Here is a 22,060-nt window from a genome sequence, read left to right as displayed (position 1 = left end):
ATGGCTTGGGGATTTTAGCTCCTCTTGAGTCTTTCTGTCCTTGCCCGGATGATGCGACACCTTCTACCAGATTGCAGAAGTTGGAACAGTTTGTTGCCAGGATGGGACGGGTCCTTCAGTATCTGCGCTGCGCGAGTCCGGCATCTCCTGGTGTCTCAGCAAAAGTAACTATAATTACTAAAATAACTCAAAATTATTCTATTTTCCTTATGCTAAGTGTGTCACATACTTACTGAGAAATATCTGTTCTTATGGAAACACCTTAACAAACCTATGATAATTAGCCTACAAATCCTGACATGCACTCAACCCCTCCCACTCCCAGTCTAACAGGTTTGCTGTATGTGTTGTACAAATGGGAGGAACCAGAAGATACCTAAGATCTTGACCTAAATGTAACAGCCCTACTTTACGTCGACACTGTAAGTTCATTTCCTTACAATCCTCTGATAGTTGTTTTTTAGGGGAGGGTATTTTTATAGCCTTTATTGAGAAAAGACAAAAAACTGGGAGAGAGAAAGCAGGGGGCAGACACGCAGTGAAAGGCCTAGGGGAGGATTTGTTTCCGGGCAATAGCATGTGGGTCACATGCTCAGTCAGGTCGGCTGTACCGGTGCCTATAACAAGAGTTTCTTATAAATATATATAACAGTACTGTAAAATAATCTCTGCTTGCTTAACGAAAGCACTGATCCCACAGTGGGTTCAGTGGGTTGTAATTTGATCCCATTTGAAATCCTTGGGTTGGATTATGTTTGTTTGCCTTGTTCAACAAGGAAGTGGCATGGCAACCTTTGTCTAAGATATCTTTATTAAGAATATGCTTTAGTATCTTAGGATGAGATTAAGAACAAGTGTAAATTGTATCCAAATACAAATGTACTATATTATATTGTAATATAACATTACGTGGGCTGCTGCCCGCACGGTCCAGCCCGTATAAGCAGAAGAAGATGGATGGATAATATTACGTTCATTATTTGTGTCTAGGGATGCACCGATACCACTTTTTTGGAAACGAGTACGAGTACGAGTACGAGTACTTGCATTTCAGTACTCGCCGATACCGATACCGAGTACTTAATAAAAACATGATTTAAATTTACAGGTAACAGCTTTAGTCCTATAATTTAACAAAAAAAACAACAACAAGGGACTAGTTTGTAATTAAGAACATTTATTTAAAATGAAAAACATGTTGTATGCAACATATTACAGAATAAATAATTATAAAAAACAAAATTTAATTTTAAATTTGTTCGTCTGTTTCTCTGTTTAGAAGTCTCACTAGCACAGTCACAGCTGTGATGACATCAGAGGCTAGTGCGTCGTAGCTGCTCACTTTTTTAGTTAGTTCCTCAAAGGGGGCGAGGATGGCAACAGTCATCTCCATAAGAGCCCATTGGTGAGCGGTGAGATAGTCAGGGAGTTCATGCTCGGACACATACACGCCCAGCACTGGCTTTTGCTCAATGAGGGACTGGAGCATGTAATACGTGCTGTTCCAGCGTGTCTGTACATCCTGCTGCAGTCTTTTTATTGGCTGGTTGAGCTGTCCCTGGATGTCCTCGAGGCGGGAGTAGGCTAAGGCGGTATGTTTAAAATGCCCAACTATTTTCCGTCCCACTGCTATAGCATCGGCTATGCTCCTCTGTGCTAATAAGCGTGGGTAAATAAGCGTGGGTAAACTCTTTGTACTCGTTGTCGTGTTGGGATTTTGGTGCTTGATTAAATTGCTTGTGTTAAATGTGCTACCTTTTGAGCCTCCTCTGGACAATTTCGCTGAGCACAATTTGCAGTCCGCCTTTGTTTTCGCGTCTTCGTTCACTTTGAAATAGTTCCACACGGCTGACTTGTCTCGCCTGCCCTTCTCTCAGCTCTGAGCTGCAGCCGGGGCCTGGGGGCGGGCACTTGGCGCCTGTGATTAACCCCTTACATGCCGCTCAAACATAGACAGGTCTCAGACCGTGGTATCAGTCCCCGGTATCGGGGGACTTTTAATGAGTACGAGTACTTTAGAAAATGTGGTATTGAGGCCGATACCCGATACCAGTATCGGTATCGGTGCATCCCTATTTGTGTCCAAATCTGTTGCTGTCTATTCCAAGTTGATATGTTTTCACAGACTTTTGTTTAGGTTTTTGACACCATTTCACAAACTGCTGTTAAAATAAAACAAACCGAGATGCTTTTCGTAACTTTAAAGCAGGACCAAATTCAGTATCACTTTGTTAATATTAAAACTTTCTCTTTTCCACAGGCAAGCAAAGAAATGAATTTTCAGTTTCAAGTGACATTCCCCCAACCAACAGACACACATCCTGTAGTACGGTATATATTTAAAAATAACAGCAAAAAGCTCAAGAAGTTACTGAGGCACAGTGACATTAATGGACTTTACCCTTCTAGAGAGTGGAAGCAATGCATAACGCCGTTGATTGCTGCTGTTGTAAAACACAACACAGATATATGTTCTTATCTTTTAAAACAAGGTGCAGACCCAAATATACCTTCTCAGTGTGGCTGGACACCTTTGCATTATGTCTCACTTTCCAAAGCTCCACTTTTTTTTGTGGAAAAACTTCTAGAAGCAAAAGCTGATTTAAATGGATGCCATGCTTTCACACCACTGCTTACTGCTGCCACCAATGACAGAGAAGATGTCGTAAACATGCTACTCTCTGCTGGTGCACTGGTATCACTCTTACCTATAACTCATCCTGAGCATTCTGTTCACAACAAAAAATTATCTGAGATGATTCATAAAATTGCATCCAAAGGAAATGAACGCTGCTCCAAAATCAGATATTTTTTGGATGCTACAATTGCTATTCCTGAAAAAACACCTGAAGAAGTGTTCAGAAATGTTAACAGTCAGATGCTGTTGGAAGATCCTCAGGACCATTTAACCATGATTGAACTTCTCTTTACTGTTACAGGGCGAAATAAGGAAAAATACTGCCAGGCGTGTATTATATGGCTAAAGGAAACTGGAAATGTGAATACGTATATTGCAGGTGCAGCCAGTCGCTTTCCAAACATCCCTAAGACACATGTAAAGATGGCAGTTGAAAGTTTAAATGCAGTTTTCTGTACAATGGATGACATATCAAATGAGCAAGCAGTAGCTATAGTTCCACAACTACTGAAACAGCTTGACTCAAAAGACAGTAGTGTTTGTGAAGCAGTGTTACAAACACTGTATGTGATAACACAGAAAACAAAAGGCACAAAGGACTGGGACTTAGACTTTTTCGAGAAGTTATGCAGAACAGTTGCCCCTTTTGTAAATGAGAAGCTCCCGACTAACATCAGGGTCTATACATACGGTATATTGGCAAACCTACGGTTAATCGAACAGGCAGCTAACATTTTTACATCAGTGGATGTAACTTCAGTGCCTGAGGACATACTGACATCAGCTGACATGAAAATGAATGAAAAGCTGAAAGAGGTGCTGAGAAGTCTGAAAGAATATCTGAGCAAACCAAACTCAGAATGTGAGGGAAATGCAGCATCGTCTGTATCCAAGAAGAAGAAGAAGAAGAAAAAGAAAAAGAAGGAAAAGACACAAAAGCAAGAAGACCCAAATGATGAAGTTTCCACTGCAGCAACTGACCCAACAACAAAAGTTCCTGTTGTAGAATCAACTTCAAATGTAAAGCCTTTTGAATACAGCACCAATGAAAAATCAGAAAAACTAAACTGGGATCCAGTCAGCAAGAGGTGGAAGGACAAACTGGAGATGTTTGCTGGCTCAGATGACAGTAAAATATCCAGAATCAGAAGCATTATTTATGTGAATGATGCAGAATTCAGAATAGCGAAGGGAAGCGATGGTACTGAAGTCTTCTTGGGGCTGAGAGAGGACGGCACAGAAGTTGCCATTAAGAGAATGTCTAAGAGCAACTATGACGAGCTGAAGAACGAAGAAGTAATCCTACGACATCCAGAACTCGATCATCCTTATATCGTACGATATGTTGATGCTGCAGAGGACGAGAACTTTGGATATCTTTGTCTGCAACTTTGTGAATACACCTTGGAAGAATATATCAAGAATGATGACCATGACCCACTGATGTTAAAGAAACTTGTCAAACAAGTTCTTGAAAGTCTAAAGGTGCTTCACTGTCAAAATCCTAAAATTCTCCACCGAGATCTCAAACCCCAGAACGTTTTGATTGGTAAGACATGTTTGAAATTCAAGACAAAAACATTTTAATTTATGATTACCAGATATGATTTTATTTCACATAATTCTTCCTGCAGATGTTACTGGGAGGGCAAGATTAGCTGATTTTGGCATAAGCAGACGCTTACTCAAAGGCCAAACAACTTTACGTACACGCAGTGCAGGAACCAAATGCTGGATGGCCCGAGAGACTTTAGCAGAAGAATCTGTGATATCATACAAGTCAAGCACAGACATCCAGGTAAGGTCTGAACACAAACTTGATTAACTGAAAAATGGCTTGGTAAACATACCTAAACTGATAATATGTGTTATTATTAGGTGGCAGGCATGCTGATCTATTATATCCTCTCTGGAGGCCACCATCCATTTGGCAAATCCTTTGAATGTGAGTTCAACATTCACAAAGGGAAGTACAGTTTGGATCACGTTCAAGATGTGGTGGCAAAAGATCTCATCGAGTGGATGATCAACAAAGAGCCAAAGTACAGACCCAAAGTAGAAGAATGCTTAAACCATCCCTTCTTCTGGACTTCTGAAAAGTGAGGGAATTATTGACAATTAATAAAAAACATTTTTTTATCATTCTTGATTTCTGCCTGTCAAAGAGGGATACAGATGTTCATGTTAGAACAAGCTGATCATCCCGGATCAACCTAGTTAAGCATTAATGCTAAAATGTTCTGCTAATGCTAAATCCTTTTATTACATACTTCTTAAAATTTTAAATGCTCATTAATGCAGCTTTTTTGTATTTATTTATTATTATTTTTTATATTTATTTTTAATAATTTCCTTTCCAGGAAAACTGAATACTTGAGAAAGATCGGTAACAGAGACGACGTCGCAAACTATAGAAAGGCTGAACAGGAGCTGATTGATTCTGTAGAAAAATGTGCTGTGGACGGATCCTTTAAGCAGTGGAAAAATAAGGTGACTGTAACATCAAATATCAAATGTTTAGATTCCTAAAATCCGCTTCATAACCAATGTTTTTGTTGCAGTTTCCACAAGAGCTTTATACGCAATCTCCATGAGCATTAGTAAGTTAAACTAAATCTATCTATCTATCTATCTATCTATCTATCTATCTATCTATCTATCTGTCTATCTATCTATCTATCTATCTATCTATCTATCTATCTATCTATCTATCTATCTATCTATCTATCTATCTATCTATCTATCTATCTATCTATCTATCTATCTATCTATCTATCTATCTATCAGTAATCAAACCTTCCTTGTTCACAGTCCCAAGGAAGCAGCCCAAATTGATGTTCTGGCATTGTTTCCTGATCTCTTTGGGAGTATTCACACTTTTGCAAAAAAACAAGGCTGGAATTTAGAGACACCATTAAAGGAAATGTTTCAAAGAGAAGACAGCGAGGATAGTAGCACAGTTTTGATGATGCCATCTAAAAGCATGGAGGAGTCCCTGGGTGTCCCCGTTCAAGAGTCTCAACCTAGTGAAGTCAAAGTTGTCAGCAGCCATAAAAAATAAAATAATAACTGCCAGTAGTAGCAGAGATGTCATGTCGGTGTGCCTCCTGCTGCTCTGTTAGTTCTTAAGGCATCATGACAGAAGACACTGATCTGCTGTGGTGATCCACATGTTTGCACATAGTTGCTGTTCCTCACACAGCTCTACATTTCACCAGCACTAATAATGCACCAACTTGAAGTTAGATTTGTGCCTTCATGGAGCCATGACCAAGACCCTGAGACTGAACCAGCTAAATGGATTTTAGACGCTGTGTATGATTTATACTGTCTTGTGTGAGACAAGTGCCTAAAACAAGTGTTTTAAAAAAAGTAGTTATTGATTTTTAAAAGTATGATAGAAATAGATTAGAACTACAATTTTTGAGTCTCTTTATTTTAATTTTGTTTTTGTGAGGTTGTGTATTGTATTTACACACAGTTGTGCTACTTTTGTTATTCTGTTATCTTTTAGGTTGCAGTTTCTAATTCATTCATACATTCATTAAGAAACACAAGAAGAAACAATGAGGTGTACTTAAAGAGTGGAACTTGGTAAGATTGGTAGCAAACAGAGGTCTAGGTCTAGAAAAAATACCATTATATTTTTATTCAGTTAATCTTTATTGTAATGTTAATGTAGCCAGGTGGAAGGTCGATATTATGGGACATGCCACTGGATGGCGCTGTTTCTTTGGGGGTAATGCACTGTATGTATTTGAGTTCACGCTTGTATTATACTATCTCTGTGGGTAAGAGGGAAAATGTACCTTGTTAACGGTTTAATCTTGGCTCTGTATCTTAGCAGGAGAAGCCACTACAGTTATTTTTGCACTGCTAAGTTTGTTTTATTTCTGTATGCGTTTATATCAGACACAAAATGACGCTAGACGTCCTTGAGGAACAGATATAGAGACATTTTTGATTTCTTTTACAAATACAAAGGTAAAAAGACGAGCAGCAGTTTACACTATTATAGTTTTAAATACTTCCATTTCTGATCGCAGCCTTTCACAGATCATAAACAGAATGAATACGTCGGACATGCATTTTGCTTTGTGGAAATCACCTCGGGCCTATGACAGATTCAAACTGTACAAACATGTATGTCACTCACATAGTAATTGAAAAAATCTTTGTACTTAATATTAAGAGCCACAAGTGGATTTAGTAAATATTAAGAGTGTAAGATTTTAACCATGCAGGGGTTTATTTTTTTCTAGTGAATGGTACTGCAAATTTGCAAAACATACACATTACACATATTTAAGAAACATGATTTCGTATTTTGTTTCTCATCATGTTTTCTAAAGCAAAATACAACACTAACAATACTGTTGTTTTTGCTATTTTGCACTTTAAAGGTCTGAGAACTAAAATATAAACTACACTTTAAGTTTAATGCGTCTTATAATTATTATTTAATTGTAGTTTTTTTCTTATTTTTCCATAACAGTGTGCGATAAAAGGTAATTACAGACTTTATTTTTATCTGTGCAGATAAAAGATTTAGTGTATTGGTCTCATTTTAAGGGGATTATTACTTTCCTTAATATTGTATTTTATATACTGATATTTTTCTTTTATTTCTCTAGTGTCAGTGTTTTTATGTTACTATAACTGAAATTATTTCTTCTTTTCCACCCATTTATTCAGCTCAGGATTTTCTTTCCCATTCTTGAAATTATCAGCTTTCGAATGTCAGCTCCTTCATAATTTTCTTAAATTAGAAATATTTCATAGTTACCTTGCAATCATTGGATCTTAATGATAGTGAAAATATTCATGACATTCATGAAGATGAAAAAAGATCTATTCATCTATTCAGGGCTGGACTGGGACAAAAAATCGGCCCAGGCATTTTGACTAGAGATCAGGTATTATAGGAAAAACCATAAATCCTTTGAATGAAAACAAACGCTGTTGTCACAGTGATGTACACTGTGTTGCTGGTATATATGTATCAGTCTAATAAACCTAACCCTACACCATCCTAAACAGTACTAAACAGTACCCGAAAGTAGACTTCTTGGTCGAGTTAACCTCCTGAACTATCTACAACACATGATGAAAACCTGAAATTAAGACAGAGAAGACTAGAGGTGAGACATGATCATTACTGATTACTGATGACAAATTTAGAAATATTTTCATAAACCATTCATTTGCCACATCAATAAACAGCATGGCAGGGCAAAATATTTTTTCTAACATGGCAACCTTTAAAAAGTGAAAGGAGACAGAAAGACAGGTGAGAAAGAAAAACTTAATTGACTTTTTGATGGCATTTTACACACAGTACTGGTACAGAATCTAGAAAATGTGGGAAAATACTGGCATCATATACAGTACTTAGCTACGTCTGAAGAAAAACTCCGTCATGCTAGCTAGCACACAGTACGAGTTATTGTAACTGACTGTAAAAAGTCAGCATAACGAAAATAAACTCCATCTAAACTAGGTTTATATCTGACCCAGATAGACTGCAGTCATAATTTCTTACCTGAAGTTCAGTTCACCGCCTCGGGTCTCTGCTCCTCCTGCCTTTCCGTCATCCACCTGCCAGCGTGTTGCATCTGCTGGCCTCCACCACTTGCTAATGTTACTGAATCTGTGGAAGCTCCACAATAGCCACCACCAAACAACTGAGTTATTTTTACACATCTCCCAGCATCTGACCTATCCACCACCTTTCAGTGTTTATACCGTCACGGGAAAAAACGAAAATAAAAAAAAGACAAAACAAAACCCATCAGCCCATAAAAACGAAAAATCACCATCGGGCATACCGGACCAGTCCAGCTATGCATCTATTTGGATTTATGTTTTTAAGTTAAATATTTCTGTTCTAATAGTTTTGTGGATACAAAATAATATGACAGGACTTGAAGGAAAGTAACACATTTACTCTCATTTGGGGCGCCTGAGGATGGATCAGATGAGTTTGCCACCTACCTTGTGTCCTCATTCCTGGTGGTAATGGGCAGCATGTTGCCTTAGCACAGTGGTTCCCAAACTTTTTTTGCTGGGCCCCCCTTTGTTTTACAAGTAAAATGTTCGTGCCCCCCCACCCCCCACCCCGCGCACGCGTGCACGCGTGCACGCGCACATCCTCCAGCCACACACACAATTAAACAATTAAGCAAATGCAAGTAATCTGCAATAAATGACAGGTAGTAATAAAATAAACTACTAACTCTTTTACTCCAAAATGTCAGGAGTAGTTAGTCATTACAACAAGTGTGTGTGAACTAAACATCACGAATGTGGGATACTGTTTGTCTGTGATTTGGAGAGCCCAGCGCTGCTCCCGAGGAAGGGAAAACCAATTCTGCAGGGGAGACCTACCTCAGCACTTGTGCAGGTGAAACCAAAGGGCAGATATGCTTCACCATATTTTCTAGTCTTTGGCTTAGAATGAAGTTGGTTTGGAAACATATTCAGCGATGCTTCATCTCCTGCTTTGCGCCCCATGCTAGCAGTGTCCAAGCGTTGTTTTTTTGGTTTTGTTTTTTCCTTTTCACACCGCCCCCCTCCTGCCATGGCTCTGCGCCCCCCCTAGGGGACAGGCCCCACACTTTGGGAAGGTCTGCCTTAGTGGCACTGGTGTCTTTTGTTTGATGGTTCCACAGTGCCTCTCTCTGGCCGTGATGAACTATCACACCCCTCTGCTCTTTCGATTACAGGGAATGTCTAGAAAGCACAAACCTTTAATAATCACAGCTGAGATCATAAACTGTAGTTATCCTTCCTTCTTTACAGTTCACCACTCATGATCACATTCCCAATAGATGATTGTATTTCCCAAAAGAATCAACAATTAACCTAAAAAAGAAAGTTGTTGGACTGTGAGAGGGAGCCGGAGCACCCTCAGAGAACACAACATGCAAACAGCAGCCAGCAGATTCACATGCACGACCTTCTTGCTGTGAGGCAACATTACCAACCACTGCACCACCGTGCTGACCTTAGAGTGCAGTCGTATGGTGGAAAATGTTTCTGTGGGTGCTTTAGATTATATTACATACAGAAAAAAGTACTGATTTATTATTTTAGTGGGCAAAAGAGTCACGATTGGATCTAAAGGATGTAAATGGAGAAGCACAGTGCATTTCTACTCAGTCTGAACACTCGACACAGCCTCATTCACCCAGCTGCACACACATGATTAGGGGAAACTCAACGTTCAGTATCTTCTTTTTTCATCAAAAGACTTTCTCTGTATCTCTGCTCTGTTTGTTTTTGACTTGAAACACTAAATAAAAATTTTACTACACATCTGTCTCTATTGTTTAATCAGCAGCTGTAATACTAAACTGTCCAAAATTTAAAAGTCTACATTTAGTAGATTTAGAGATATTTATTTCACCACTTTTTGTTAATGATACTTTATAAACCTATTCTGCTGTTTAACAAAGACAGTATCATCATGTTTAAAGCACTTTTAAATCTGACAGCAGCACTCAGTTCTCCTGCACATGTGTGATCTTGGAGTGAACTGAAGGTTCAGATGCATCTCTCAGGTCCTGTGTGGAGACTTTGCTGGACTTTGTCTGTCTGTTAAAGATGTGATTTTCAGATGCAATTCAGCTGGTGTAGATAGTGGGGGTTTAGGTCTGAAACATCTTCTTTTGTCCTCCATTCATCCAGTTTCATGAGATAACTTTTTGGTACAAGGACTGGACTGAAAAAGACTGAAAAGAGAAACTTTGAAAGAGTATTAGAAAGCCTGGAGGAAAAGTAGTGCTTGTTTAATCAAACAATACACATTGTTTAAATGTTTAAAGTAAAGAGATCTCTCTGTGAACCTTTAATTCATCACCCTCTTGTGGCAGCAGCTGCCTACTGTTATTTGCACATGTGCATTGTGGTTTTTTGTTCCGTTATAATTTAATACAAAAACCTTTAATTAAATTAGTGAGTTGAAGTAATATATGAAATATCAGTGTTAGGTAAGTCCCAGAGTTCAGTTTATTGGACATTAGCTACATTTAATGAGAAGATATGAGATCCAAATATATGCTTATGTCAACACATGTTCATTTGATGAAGTTTACTGAACAAATTTGAATCATCACAACAACCAAAATGTGAGCAACACATCATAAGTCATGTGGGGGGGGGTTGTCATGTGACAACCTCTTTGGCTTCCAGAATCGTGACATCACACCCATTTAGAATCTTACCACCACTTTGATCCTTTGATCCTTTGATCCTAAAACCCTTAAGTAGAGGTGAGAAGCAACAACTTTTAGTTTGTTGTTCGCAGCATTTATGTTCGCAGCATTGAAACGTTCGAGAGAGAAACCTTTCAAAACAATTGGATCCTTTTCAGAGCGACTTTTTACACTTTCCAACATGTCTCTGAAAAAACACACAAGAAAAGAAAAAGTACAGCCCAGCTCTTCTCTTCTGGCTCAAGAAGACAATATTCAAGTTCAGAAGATGTGCTTGGAAGAAATGCATGAGGAAAATCTCATGAACAAGCACAACGAGCAACACCCGGCCCAGGCAGAGAGTTTTTTAAAACAACAAAAGGAGATTATCTTCCTCAGAGAAGAAAATGAGAGAAAGAGCGCTGAAGTAGATAAATTGTTCAGCCAGCTTCTTGAAAAGGAAGATATTCAGAAGGAGAAAGAAATGGAACTCCTAGATGTACGTGGAAGGAACTTTGAGCTCAAAGCAAAGCTTGATAAAGCAATAGAAAAACTCAAAGAAATCCTCCAGCAGAAGAAAAGTGAGAAAGACAAAGACAAAAAGGATCGGGAGCTGCAATTAAAGCTTGATGAAGCTCTGCAAAAAAATACAGAAATCCTCCAAGAGAACAAACGACAGGAAATAGAACTCCAAAACTTGGGGATAAAATACAAAGCATTGCTTCAAGAGAGAAAGCAACAACCGATCAAACAGGAAGAAAGCAAGCTTCAAAGCGATCTGAAAACAAAGCTTGATAAAGCACTGCAAAGAAATGACCAGATTCTTCAAGAAAAAGAACAACTGGAAATAAACCAGAGAGACATGCGGTGCCAACTCCAAAGCATGGAGGAAAAATGCAGAGTCCTGGAAGTAAAACTTGATAAAACTGCAGTGCACAAGCAGAAATATCAAGAGCTGCTTCAAGAGAAAGAACAACAGGACATAAAGCAGAAAGAAGACAAACGTTTACTCCTGGACTTTGAGAGAGAAAACCAAAAGCTGCAAGAACTTTACAAGAAAATGAACAACAAAGCAACTGAGATGGAAGGAGAGAAGGAGAAACTGCAAAAACAGTGCTCAGTGATGCAGAGTCAGCTCAATGACACGCTGACAAAAAACACCAAACTCGAGGAACTTTCAAACACCTTGAAGTGCAAAAACACTGAGGTGCAGCTGCTAAAGCAGCAACTCGAGAAAACAAATGAAGACCTGCAGTGCAAACTTCAAGAAACCGAGAGGAAAAGTCAGCAGTTAGAAGACACTCACAACAAATTACAAGAACGTTATACAGAGGTGCAGGAGGCAAAGGTAATGCAGGAGGAAACATCTAAAGAGTTGAAAGAAAGGCTCAAAGACAAACAAGCCGAATTAGAAGAAGTGGCGAAAACATGCAGGAGACTTGAGAAGGAGAATACCGAAACAATCGATCAGCTGAGAACCCTGATCCTAGAGAAAAAGGTTCTCGTGGAAAAGCTCCTGGAGAAGAAGAAGAAACGCTTCCTCTTCTTCTGGAGGAAGGACACTCCTGCTTTTTCTTCTCTTTCTACTTTTTCCACTGCTGATGTCACCTCGTCTTCCTCCACCTCTGTTCCATCGTAATTTTGACCTCCCCTCTCCTGCCCTCTCCCTCTCTCCTGACACCTCTCTCCCCCCTAGCTCCCTTGAACTCCTAACACCTGTCCCATCTCCCTCCCCCCCTCTCCCTCTCTTTTCACCCTCACCCCCCAACAAGTCCCGACAGTTGACTGCCCCCTCTAGAGCCTGGTTCTGTCATAGGTTTCTTCCTTTAAAGGGAGTTTTTCCTATCCACTGTCGCACCTAGTGCTTGCTCAGAGGGGATTGTTGGGGTTTTCTCTCCTCTATCTCTTTCCTCCTTTCTATCCCTTTCCTTGACCCCCCCCCCCCCCCCCCCCTTCTATTTCCCCAAAAATGTAATAATAAACACAATTGGCTGCATTTTAAATGTGTCTTATCAACGTCTTCATTCAAGAATGAATTGTCTTTGTCACAGAGTCATGTGTATTTTGTGTTTTCCTCGGGCTGGTGATCCTCACGGTCGCTCAGCCCAGGAGTCCAGATTATTCGTGTTTTAATCACATATAGTGTTACATTTTAGATCACCACAATAGGATATCCACAATTTAGGATTCAGGCATTTGTTTTAGTTTGATATCGTAATCATTCTATGATTGAGTCGTTAACAGAACCAGCAGTTAGCAGCAATAACTTCAAATCAATGACATTTGCAAGCATTCCTTTATACACAGCATTTCAGTCAGGTTGAGGTCTGGACGTCCATGCTGTAGATTTGCTGCTGAGTTTGGGGTCATTATCCTGTTGCATGGCCTAATTTAGAAGAAGCTTTATCTGTCGGACAGACAGCCTCACATTTGACTCTAAAAAACTTTGGCATACAGAGGAGTTCGTTGACTGCAAGGTGCTTTATTGCTTGTGTCTGCAGAAGAAGCTCAAATTGCCACACTTGAACCAGCATATTTGACAGTGGGTTTGAGGTGTTTAAGTGTTCGAGTGTCTGAAATACTGACATGTGAACGGCAGAATATAATGCTGAGATTTTAGTGCTGGTCAGATTGCATACAGACTGCACATTATCAGGTTTTACTCTTTTGCATCTGTGCATCTGTGACCATTCAAACACCAGACAGTACTGAATGTTTCTTCTTTCTTTGTGCAAATTTGCAATCATAATGTCCATTTTTGGGTTTTGGGGGGGGGGGGGGGGGGGGGGTTAGGGAAAGAAGGAAAGTTTTATTTTTAATGATCAGTGTCAGGGATTAATCACTACAGTGACACAAATAAACTTGAATTATAACCATAATCCTGATTATCAGTCAACAGAAAACACATTCAGAAGTCATGTTTTCACAGATTTATTTTGACATTACATCATATTTTTAAGAGGAACATTCACTTGCGTATTGTAATGCTTGCATATTGTTAACCTAGAAACACTTTTAGTCTTTGTTAGGTTTATCGAAAAAGAATTTGGCAAACACCCTTTTTTGAATGTCATGCTCTTGCAGGCTGCAGTAACATTTGAGTTTTGTAAGTGCAGAGGTCCATTCAAACAGGTGGTGACATTACAATCCCTGGTTTATGTACATTTTGGAGCTTGTCAACATTCAGCATTTCCAAAAGCAGAATAAAAATTTGACAAAAAGTTCAGTAAGCTTGAAGATATATTTACATGTACATTTATTTTCCTTCCTTGTGGTCATACAAATTTGGCCTCTGATGCTTCTGACTTCAGATCTTAGTAGAAAAAATATTGTTAATTGGGAAAAACTGTTTTTTTAAACATATCAGGAAGTTTATTTTCCCTGACATTGTTAAGGTACTATTGGTCTACATTCTTCTTCTGTGGTAACAGGCTGCGCTAAGTAACACCCAAATTTAAATTTCTGCTTTCTGTTGGCACCAATGACTGTAGAAAACATTGGTTATTGTGATAACATGTTCTTTCTTTCTTTGTTTTTTTGTGTTTGTTTTTGTTTTTTGTTTGGGTTTTTTTGTTTGTTTGTTTGTTGGTTTGTTTGTTTGTTTGTTTGTTTTGGGGGGGGGATAACAGAGATTGTAACGTTACTGATAATTTGTAAAAAAAAAAAAAGTGATGCAATGTGACAACCTCATTGGCTTACAGAATGATGACGTCACACACTTTTAGAATCTTACCTCCAATTCTTCCTTTTATCTTTTGAACCTTAAAACCATAAATAGGGGTGAAAAGCAACGTCTTTTAGTCTGTTACTCGCAGCATTTATGTTCGCAGCCTTCGACTGTTCGTGACACAGATTTAGAGTATTACCACCAACGTGATCAGTTGATCCTAAAACCCATAAATAACGGTGAAAAACAACGACTTTTAGTCCATTACTGGCAGCATTTCTGTTTGCAGCCCTCAACTGTTCGCCAGAGAAGCATTTGGAAACATTTGGATCCTGACTCCAGACTCCAACATGTCTCAAGGAGAAGAACCAAAAAGTCAAGAAGTTGACCCCGGCGCTCTTCCCTGGGATGAACCAGAAGACCCTTACCTCTCCTCTCTTCCTTGGGATGAACAAGTAGAATTAGAGGAGAAGCGCTTGGCAGAAATGGAGAATGAAAATCTTCTTAACAGAGAGAAGATTGCGTCATTGATGCAGGAAAATGAGAGACAGAGTGCTCAATTAAAAAAAATGTCCTACCAGCTCCAAGAAAAGGAGAGTATTATTGATGAAAAACAATGGGATATCATAGACATGGAGAAAAGGAACCAAGAGCTCCAAGGAAAGCTGGATCAAGCTCTAGAAAAAATTAAAGAAATCCTCCAAGAGAAGAAACAACAGGACATGAGACAGAGACAGATGCACGATCAACTCAAAAAGATGGAGATAAAATACAGAGTGGTAAAAGCAAGGGATGATAAAAATCAGGAAACAAATGAAAAGGTTCTTCAAGAGAAAAGGCAACAGCAGATCAAACAAAAGCGAATGGGCCGCGAGCTTAAGAACATCAAGAAACAAAATGACGAGTTGCAAGTAAAGCTTGATGAAGCTCTGCAAATAAATGAAGCAATCCTCGAAGAGAAAAACCAACAGGACATAAAGCAGCGAGACATGGAGAGCCAACTCCAACACATGGAGGGAAAAGACAGGATGCTGCAGGCAAGGCTTGAAGAAACAATGCACAAATATGACGAGTTGCTTCAAGAGAACAAGCAACAGGAGATGAAACAGAAAGAATTAGATTGCAAGCTTCAGAACATGGAGAAAAACAATGAAGGCTTGCAAGTAAAGCTCGATGAAGCTTTGCAAAAAAATACAGAAATCCTTAAAGTGAAAGAACAACTGGACATAAACCAGGGAGACATGCAATGCCAACTCCAAGGCATGGAAGGAAAATACAGAACACTGCAGGCAATGCATTATGGAGCACAGAACAAATATCAAGAGCTGCGTCAAGAGAAAGAACAACAGTACATAAAGCAGAATGAAGAAAAACTTCTTCTTGTCCAGGACTTTGACAAGACAAACCAAAAACTGCAAGAACTTTGCAACAAAATTAAGTACACAACAGCTGAACTGGAAGGAGAAAAGGAGAAAGTGCAAAAACAGGAGGCAACAGCTAAAGAACTAAAAGAAAGGCTTGAAGAAGAACAAGCCAAATTAGAAGAAGTGGAAAAAACATTCAACAATCTTGAGAAGCAAAATATAGAAACAGTGGACGAGTTGAGATCCGTCATACTAGAGAAAAAAGTGCTTGTGGAAAAGCAACTCAAGAAGAAGAAAAAATGCTTCCGCTTCTTCCTCCGGAGGGCCACTCCTGCCTCATCTTCCTCCACCTCTGTTCCAGCTTAATTTTCCCTTCTCCTCTCCTTCCCCTCTCTCCCCAATAATTTAATAATAAACACAATTGGCTCCATTTTACACCTGTCAGATCAATGTCTTCATTCAAGAATGAATTGTCTTTGGTCCCAGGTCTGAGGACCGAGGACTCGTGTGTATTCTGTGTTTTCCTCGGGTTGATGATCCTCGCGGCCGTTCAGTCCAGGAGTCCAGATTCATTTTCTGTGTATCGTGTTGGTTGTGTTCTCTTCTTCTCCCTCCATCTTCCTGTCTATGTTTTTATTCGCTCTCGGATGTTTTGGGTCGTCAGAGGGATCCCTACCTGGGAAGTCGCCACCGCTCGTCAGCCGTCAGCTCCAGCTGATGGGCCTCGTTAGTAGCGCCCTACTTAAGAGTGTCGCTGAGCTCCAGTCTGTGTGGGATTATACGGTGTGAAACTTGACAGTACAGCTGTTGACTTATGCGGGATTTTAACCCTCGATATAGTGGATTGCCCGCCAATGTTTGTATGTGTTTGTGCATTGCCAGGAGCGGAGTGCGTTTTCTCACGGGAGTGGAATCACGGTGTGGGAAGAGGAGTTATGGAGTTGCTTTTTCACCTTTTGGACATTCTGCACTGTGTGGGATTCTGGGGAGGAATGACCACATGGTCCACAGTGCCTGGGACTGTACATTGTGTAACTAGGCTTAGCATATGTGACAGTACATGGCACAAAATGAACAAGAGGTTTCCATTTCCTGAGTTAGTTTGAACAGCCTCAGAATCACAAAACAACCACAATGGACCAAAGTGCTGAAAAGAAGATTAAATGCATAAAAACAGATACAAACAAAAACCACATAAAAGAAGGATTAAAAAAACAAAAAACTTTATGAAAATAAATAAATAATAAAATAAAATCTCACATGGTGTCAAAGGCCAATAATCATCATAACAAAACCTGAAAGTTGTCCCTGAAATAATAACATACCATCCATTCATTCTCTAATCTTTTTCAGGGTCACTTTATTTGCCAAACAGCTTCACAAAAGCTGGAGAATTTATTGCTGTACTATGTACATAATGTGACTCTCAAGTCACGAGTAGAGAATTTGTTTTAGTTACAAGGAAATCATTTCTCTTTTAACACATAAACACAGTGTAGATCCTGAAGAGCTGCATCTGCATCACAGCAAAAATTGTAACAGTTCCATTACTGCATGCAAAAGTTGCAGTAGCAGCAGGGGGAGATAACTTTTTAAAGCCAAGAAGTCAGTAGTAAACCAAAAAACTTACATTTCAAGGTTCTTAATCATCAGAAACGATTAAGCTAGACAGCCAATATTTATATATATGCAAATGTATTAGAAATGTCTGTTTAAACACTTATTATTATTATCCATTAACTATTATTATTTTCACTTTGGCTTAAAATAAAATATCTCCCTCTGCTGTTAGTGTAGATTACTGCAACTTCTGCATGAGCGTCCTTTCCACGCTATGGAGAGAGAAAGAGTGAAATGGACACAGTAGATCAGTATGTCGATTACGCATTTTGCCTGTTATCAAGTTGGAAGGTCCCAGGGAGCACAGTGGCCTCCATCATCTATAGATGGAAGAAGTTTGGAACCACCAGGCTCTTCCTAGAGTTGACTGCCCAGCCAATCTGAGTGATCAGGGGTAGAAGAGCCTTAGTCATGGACGTGGCCAATAACCCAATGCCACTCTGACAAAGCTCCAGCATTGCTGTGTGGAGAATGGAGAACCTTTAAGAAGGACAGTGACTTCTGCAGCTCTCCACCAATCAGGCCTGTATGGTTGAGTGCTGTAGAGATCACTCTGCATTTCTTCCAGCGCTTCTTGTAGAGATCCGGTTCCCAGTAGTTCAATTCCTTGGAATTGTTAGTCTGTTTGCCTATTGATTCTCATCGGTTCCACTTGTACTTGTACTACAATCTGCTAATTTCAATTCATGCCAAAGAAGGAAAACAGTGGTGCAGTCTAGAGCATGGATCTTACTTTTTTGTGTGGAAACTGTATCCAGGGCAGAAACACAGCAGTATGGTGGTAACACAACTTCAGCTCTTTGCAAGCATCAGCACCAGTAATTGGTCTGCACAGATTTCATGCTAATGCTAAGCTAGTCAAGAACCCAAAGTGATGTTAAAGCTAAGAGTGAATGCCGACCCCACTTCAATTTCAACTGGTAACAAAGGCAGCTATGAGCAGTCAGGTTACATGTTTTGCTCTGATATTGGGTTGGACCTTCTATGCTGCAGAAACTTTTATGTAACCTTCCCTACATCTGGTCCTTAATGCAATCCTGTCTAAAGACAATTCCTTGGACTTCATGACTTGATTTGTGTTCTGACCTGCATCAGTAAACAGACAAGTATGTGCCTTTACAATCTGCTGAATTTTTGCCATGCAGAGTCCAAATAAGCTGTAGTAACATCTGACAGATGATCGGTGGAAACAGGATGCACATGAGCTCAATTATGAGTGTCATTGCAAAGGCTGTAAATTCTTAAGTTATATTTTACATTTTATTTTTGTTTTTTATTTTTAATAGATTTACAAGAATTTCAGGCAAACTTTTCTCACTTTGTCAGTATGGGGTTCCTGTGTAGAACTTGTGAAATACGAATTCAATCCATTTAGGAATAAATGGTGGGATTTTAGTGCTGGTTAGATTGCATACACACTGCACATTATCAGGTTTTACCCTTTTGCATTTGTGACCATTCAAACACCAGACAGTACTGAATGTTTTTCTTTCTTAGGGAAATAATGGGGATTTCACATTATGTAGAAGTTTTATTTTTAATGATCAGTATCAGTGGTTGATCATTACAGTGGCATAAATAAACTTGAATTATAACCATAATCCTGATTATCTGTCAACACAAAACACATTCAGAAGTCATGTTTTCACAGATTTATTTTGATATTACATCATATTTTAAGAGGAACATTCATTAGGCTTAAAACAAAATCATACAAAAGAATTGTAACACTTGCATATTGTTAACCTAGAAGCACTTTTAGTCTTTGTTGGGTTTATTTAAAAAGAATTTGGCAAACACCCTTTTTTGAATGTCATGCTCTTGCAGGCTGCAGTAACATTTGAGTTTTGTAAGTGCAAAGGTCCATTCAAACAGGTGGTGACATTACAATCCTTGGTTTATGTACATTTTGGAGCTTGTCAACATTCAGCATTTCCAAAAGCAGAATAAAAATTTGAAAGCTTGAAGATATATTTACATGTACATTTATTTTCCTTCCTTGTGGTCATACAAATTTGGCCTCTGATGCTTCTGACTTCAGATGTTAGTAAAAAAAATATTGTTAATTGGGCAAAACTGTTTTTTTTAACCATATAAGGAGGTTTATTTTCCCTGACATCATCTAAACACAGCTCCTTCACAATACTGATAAAGTTTCTCTGTACTTTGCCACATTATATTACAGCAGATCTAGAAGCTGTATCTAAATGTCGATTCTCCGTTAATGAATTTGTATAAGGTCAAGTCCTGGATATTTTACTAACTGTGACAACAAACCACTGCTTCCTACTAATCTACAGCATCTACAAAGACACCTTCCAACAAACCTAACTGTTTGTAAAAGTTTACAATTTACTCAGAGTAGAACATTGTGTTCCAACAGTGTCTCATTTGTTTATTAATACTTATCATCATTCAGGTTTGCACATGGCCAATTCAGTAATGAGCCACAGCTGTCGTCTTTCTTTGTGAGTTTCACCATTTGTAAAACTAGGCAATTATAATAATTTGAATGTCTTTTACTAATGCTACTTAACAAACTACACAGACATGTGGTTTAAGTTTACATAAAAATCACAGATTCAGACAAGAATAAGCCTCTGCTTTTAGTCCAGCAGCACTGAAGGGAACTTAACTAGATAGCTCATTATGCTCATCACCTGGCATTGAGGTTGTGGGGGATTAGAAATTATTTTGCTGCTATTGTTAATAATCATCATCATTACCATTGCATTAATAATACAATCTGCAGTATTGATATTGTATTCAGATGTTTAAACATATTGGTACCCAATTAGCCTTTATTACAGGTGCAGTTATAACCACTTTAAACTGTTGAGTTAAATCTATAATCTTAAATGCTTTTGAATGGTTGTTATAATCTTAAATGTGTACGTGCTGGCCTTCTGTCTGGTGGAAAAGGTTACAAGTTGAAACTGAGTGCAGTTCATGATGACACATACACACACACAGTAGACTTTATCTCATTTATAGGTGAGAGGTTAATCATGTTTGCTTGTAACTCTAAAATTGTCTCTGTAAAAGAGGAATAGTTTCTTGCTGTCTCTACAAAAAGAGGAACAGTTTGATTTTCCAGACGAGAAGTGAAAGTCAGAAGGCTGACAGGAAGCATCTGCTGTGGAGACGGAGACAATGTTATTTTTAAACTGTCTTAAGTCATTGTGGTTTTGAATTCTATGTATGAACTGTATCTGAGTGACGTCAAGGGGCGTAGTAAATTTAAGCCCTGAAAGGTATAAAACACCTGCTTATGCTCTGTAAGTCGGGGATCGGTGCTGTCTGTGTACAGTGGCGGTCTTCCCACGCGTGTCATTAAAATCATCGTTTGACTCCACCCGGCCGGATCAGTGTTGTTATTTAGAAACTTGATTACCTCCTGTATCCCTCCTCAATATTTGAACCCAATAAGGTAAAACCAGAAAAAATAACCTGGCCCTTTTATTTAAAAAAAAATAATATCCAGCAGTTCAGGAGGCCGACCACATGGCCAGCAATGCTCCACTGGGGAACGACGGAGGCAAGGGCGTAGATTTGGTTTTGGCATTGGTGGGGACGGCTGATTCAACCACCGCCCCTGCCCTGTTTTCTTTTTGTCTTTGCTTCTTGATAAAAAAAGGAGAAATATACTTGCCTACATATGCTATTCTACATGCTTTTAAACCATTTAAAATTACAATTCATAGTTTTATATGTCAATTATATAATGTTAAATTACTATTAAACAATTAACTAACTAAGTGTCTTAGACTTTAGTTTACTTCAGCCATATTTTATATAAATCAGGTGTCATACAAAAAATAAAAATAGCTTCAAATACAGTTATGACAATAAAAGAACATGACTTTAAGGACTTAACAACATTACTTGAGGTATATCGTCTTGATGCATGCTCAATCATCCAGGTAATTAATTTTCCAAAAGTCGATTCTGTTCATCTGGACGTAGCGTTTTGTGGGAGAAACATTTCGTCACTCATCCAAGTGACTTCTTCAGTCTCAGCTGACTGCAGGTTTTCCCAATCTTATAAACAGTACATTTGCATAATGACTTAACTTCAGTTATAGTACACCAACATCTCTTATACATTAGCACAAAGTGAACACTGAATGACCCGGTGGTTTTTGTCCATAAAACTACTCATCTAAGATTACCACAAAGTAAAAGATCTCTCAGTGTCAGGTTTTATATTGTTGATTGTCATTTATGCTTGGAAATATTTAACCATATATGCTTAGAGGTGTATAATTGATTGTGTAGTGATAGGATGTGTGATTCTTAGGAGTCTGCAAAGACTTTGTGCGCATTCCAGAGTGCTCTGGAATTCACACCCACATCCTGGGAGCATGGGAGAGGTCGTACCTTCTCTTATTGTTTTATGGTAGGATAAACGTATCTACATCTGTTTTAATCTAAGTGCCTTTTGTTTAGATGAACTGCTGGACTTCCAGGCCAGCAGGTTTAGGGAAGTCGTTTATGGGGCCACACACACACGCACACGGTACTCTTTGTGTGTATGTAGACATCATATGTTAATGAACCTATGTATATTCATGTA

The 22,060-nt window shown here is 38.8% G+C and overlaps 3 protein-coding genes across 3 annotated transcripts; all 3 read left to right on the top strand.

The window, feature by feature from the left end:
- Positions 1–382: 382 nt before the first annotated feature.
- LOC102779732 (uncharacterized) lies at positions 383–5,167 on the top strand. The gene is made up of 5 exons (XM_087838337.1): positions 383–422; positions 2,261–4,187; positions 4,273–4,436; positions 4,517–4,737; positions 4,999–5,167. Exons 2-5 carry the CDS (start codon positions 2,273–2,275, stop codon positions 5,165–5,167), a joined length of 2,469 nt encoding a protein of 822 aa, XP_087694463.1. The 5' UTR covers positions 383–422; positions 2,261–2,272.
- A 5,668-nt stretch (positions 5,168–10,835) lies between these two features.
- Positions 10,836–12,775, top strand: LOC148104303 (uncharacterized). Its single transcript, XM_087837623.1, has one exon. It carries the CDS (start codon positions 10,952–10,954, stop codon positions 12,470–12,472), a length of 1,521 nt encoding a protein of 506 aa, XP_087693749.1. The 5' UTR covers positions 10,836–10,951; the 3' UTR covers positions 12,473–12,775.
- Positions 12,776–14,850: 2,075 nt separating this feature from the next.
- Positions 14,851–16,275, top strand: LOC148104302 (uncharacterized). Its single transcript, XM_087837622.1, has one exon. It carries the CDS (start codon positions 14,851–14,853, stop codon positions 16,228–16,230), a length of 1,380 nt encoding a protein of 459 aa, XP_087693748.1. The 3' UTR covers positions 16,231–16,275.
- Positions 16,276–22,060: the final 5,785 nt, after the last annotated feature.

This window comes from Neolamprologus brichardi, chromosome 3 (assembly GCF_056152115.1).
Source record: "Neolamprologus brichardi isolate AB-2024 chromosome 3, ASM5615211v1, whole genome shotgun sequence".
In the NCBI taxonomy this organism is placed as follows: domain Eukaryota; kingdom Metazoa; phylum Chordata; class Actinopteri; order Cichliformes; family Cichlidae; genus Neolamprologus; species Neolamprologus brichardi.
This window is presented reverse-complemented; position numbering and strand designations above follow the sequence as displayed.

What these genes read in the sequence shown, in the direction of transcription:
- LOC102779732 (XM_087838337.1), top strand. Translation starts at nt 2,273, where the DNA reads ATGAATTTTCAGTTTCAAGTGACATTCCCCCAACCAACAGACACACAT. An exon ending in ACCCCAGAACGTTTTGATTG is followed by an intron (nt 4,188 to 4,272) that starts GTAAGACATGTT and finishes TTCTTCCTGCAG; the next exon opens with ATGTTACTGGGAGGGCAAGA. An exon ending in TTCTTCTGGACTTCTGAAAA is followed by an intron (nt 4,738 to 4,998) that starts GTGAGGGAATTA and finishes TTTCCTTTCCAG; the next exon opens with GAAAACTGAATACTTGAGAA.
- LOC148104303 (XM_087837623.1), top strand. Translation starts at nt 10,952, where the DNA reads ATGTTCGCAGCATTGAAACGTTCGAGAGAGAAACCTTTCAAAACAATT.
- LOC148104302 (XM_087837622.1), top strand. Translation starts at nt 14,851, where the DNA reads ATGTCTCAAGGAGAAGAACCAAAAAGTCAAGAAGTTGACCCCGGCGCT.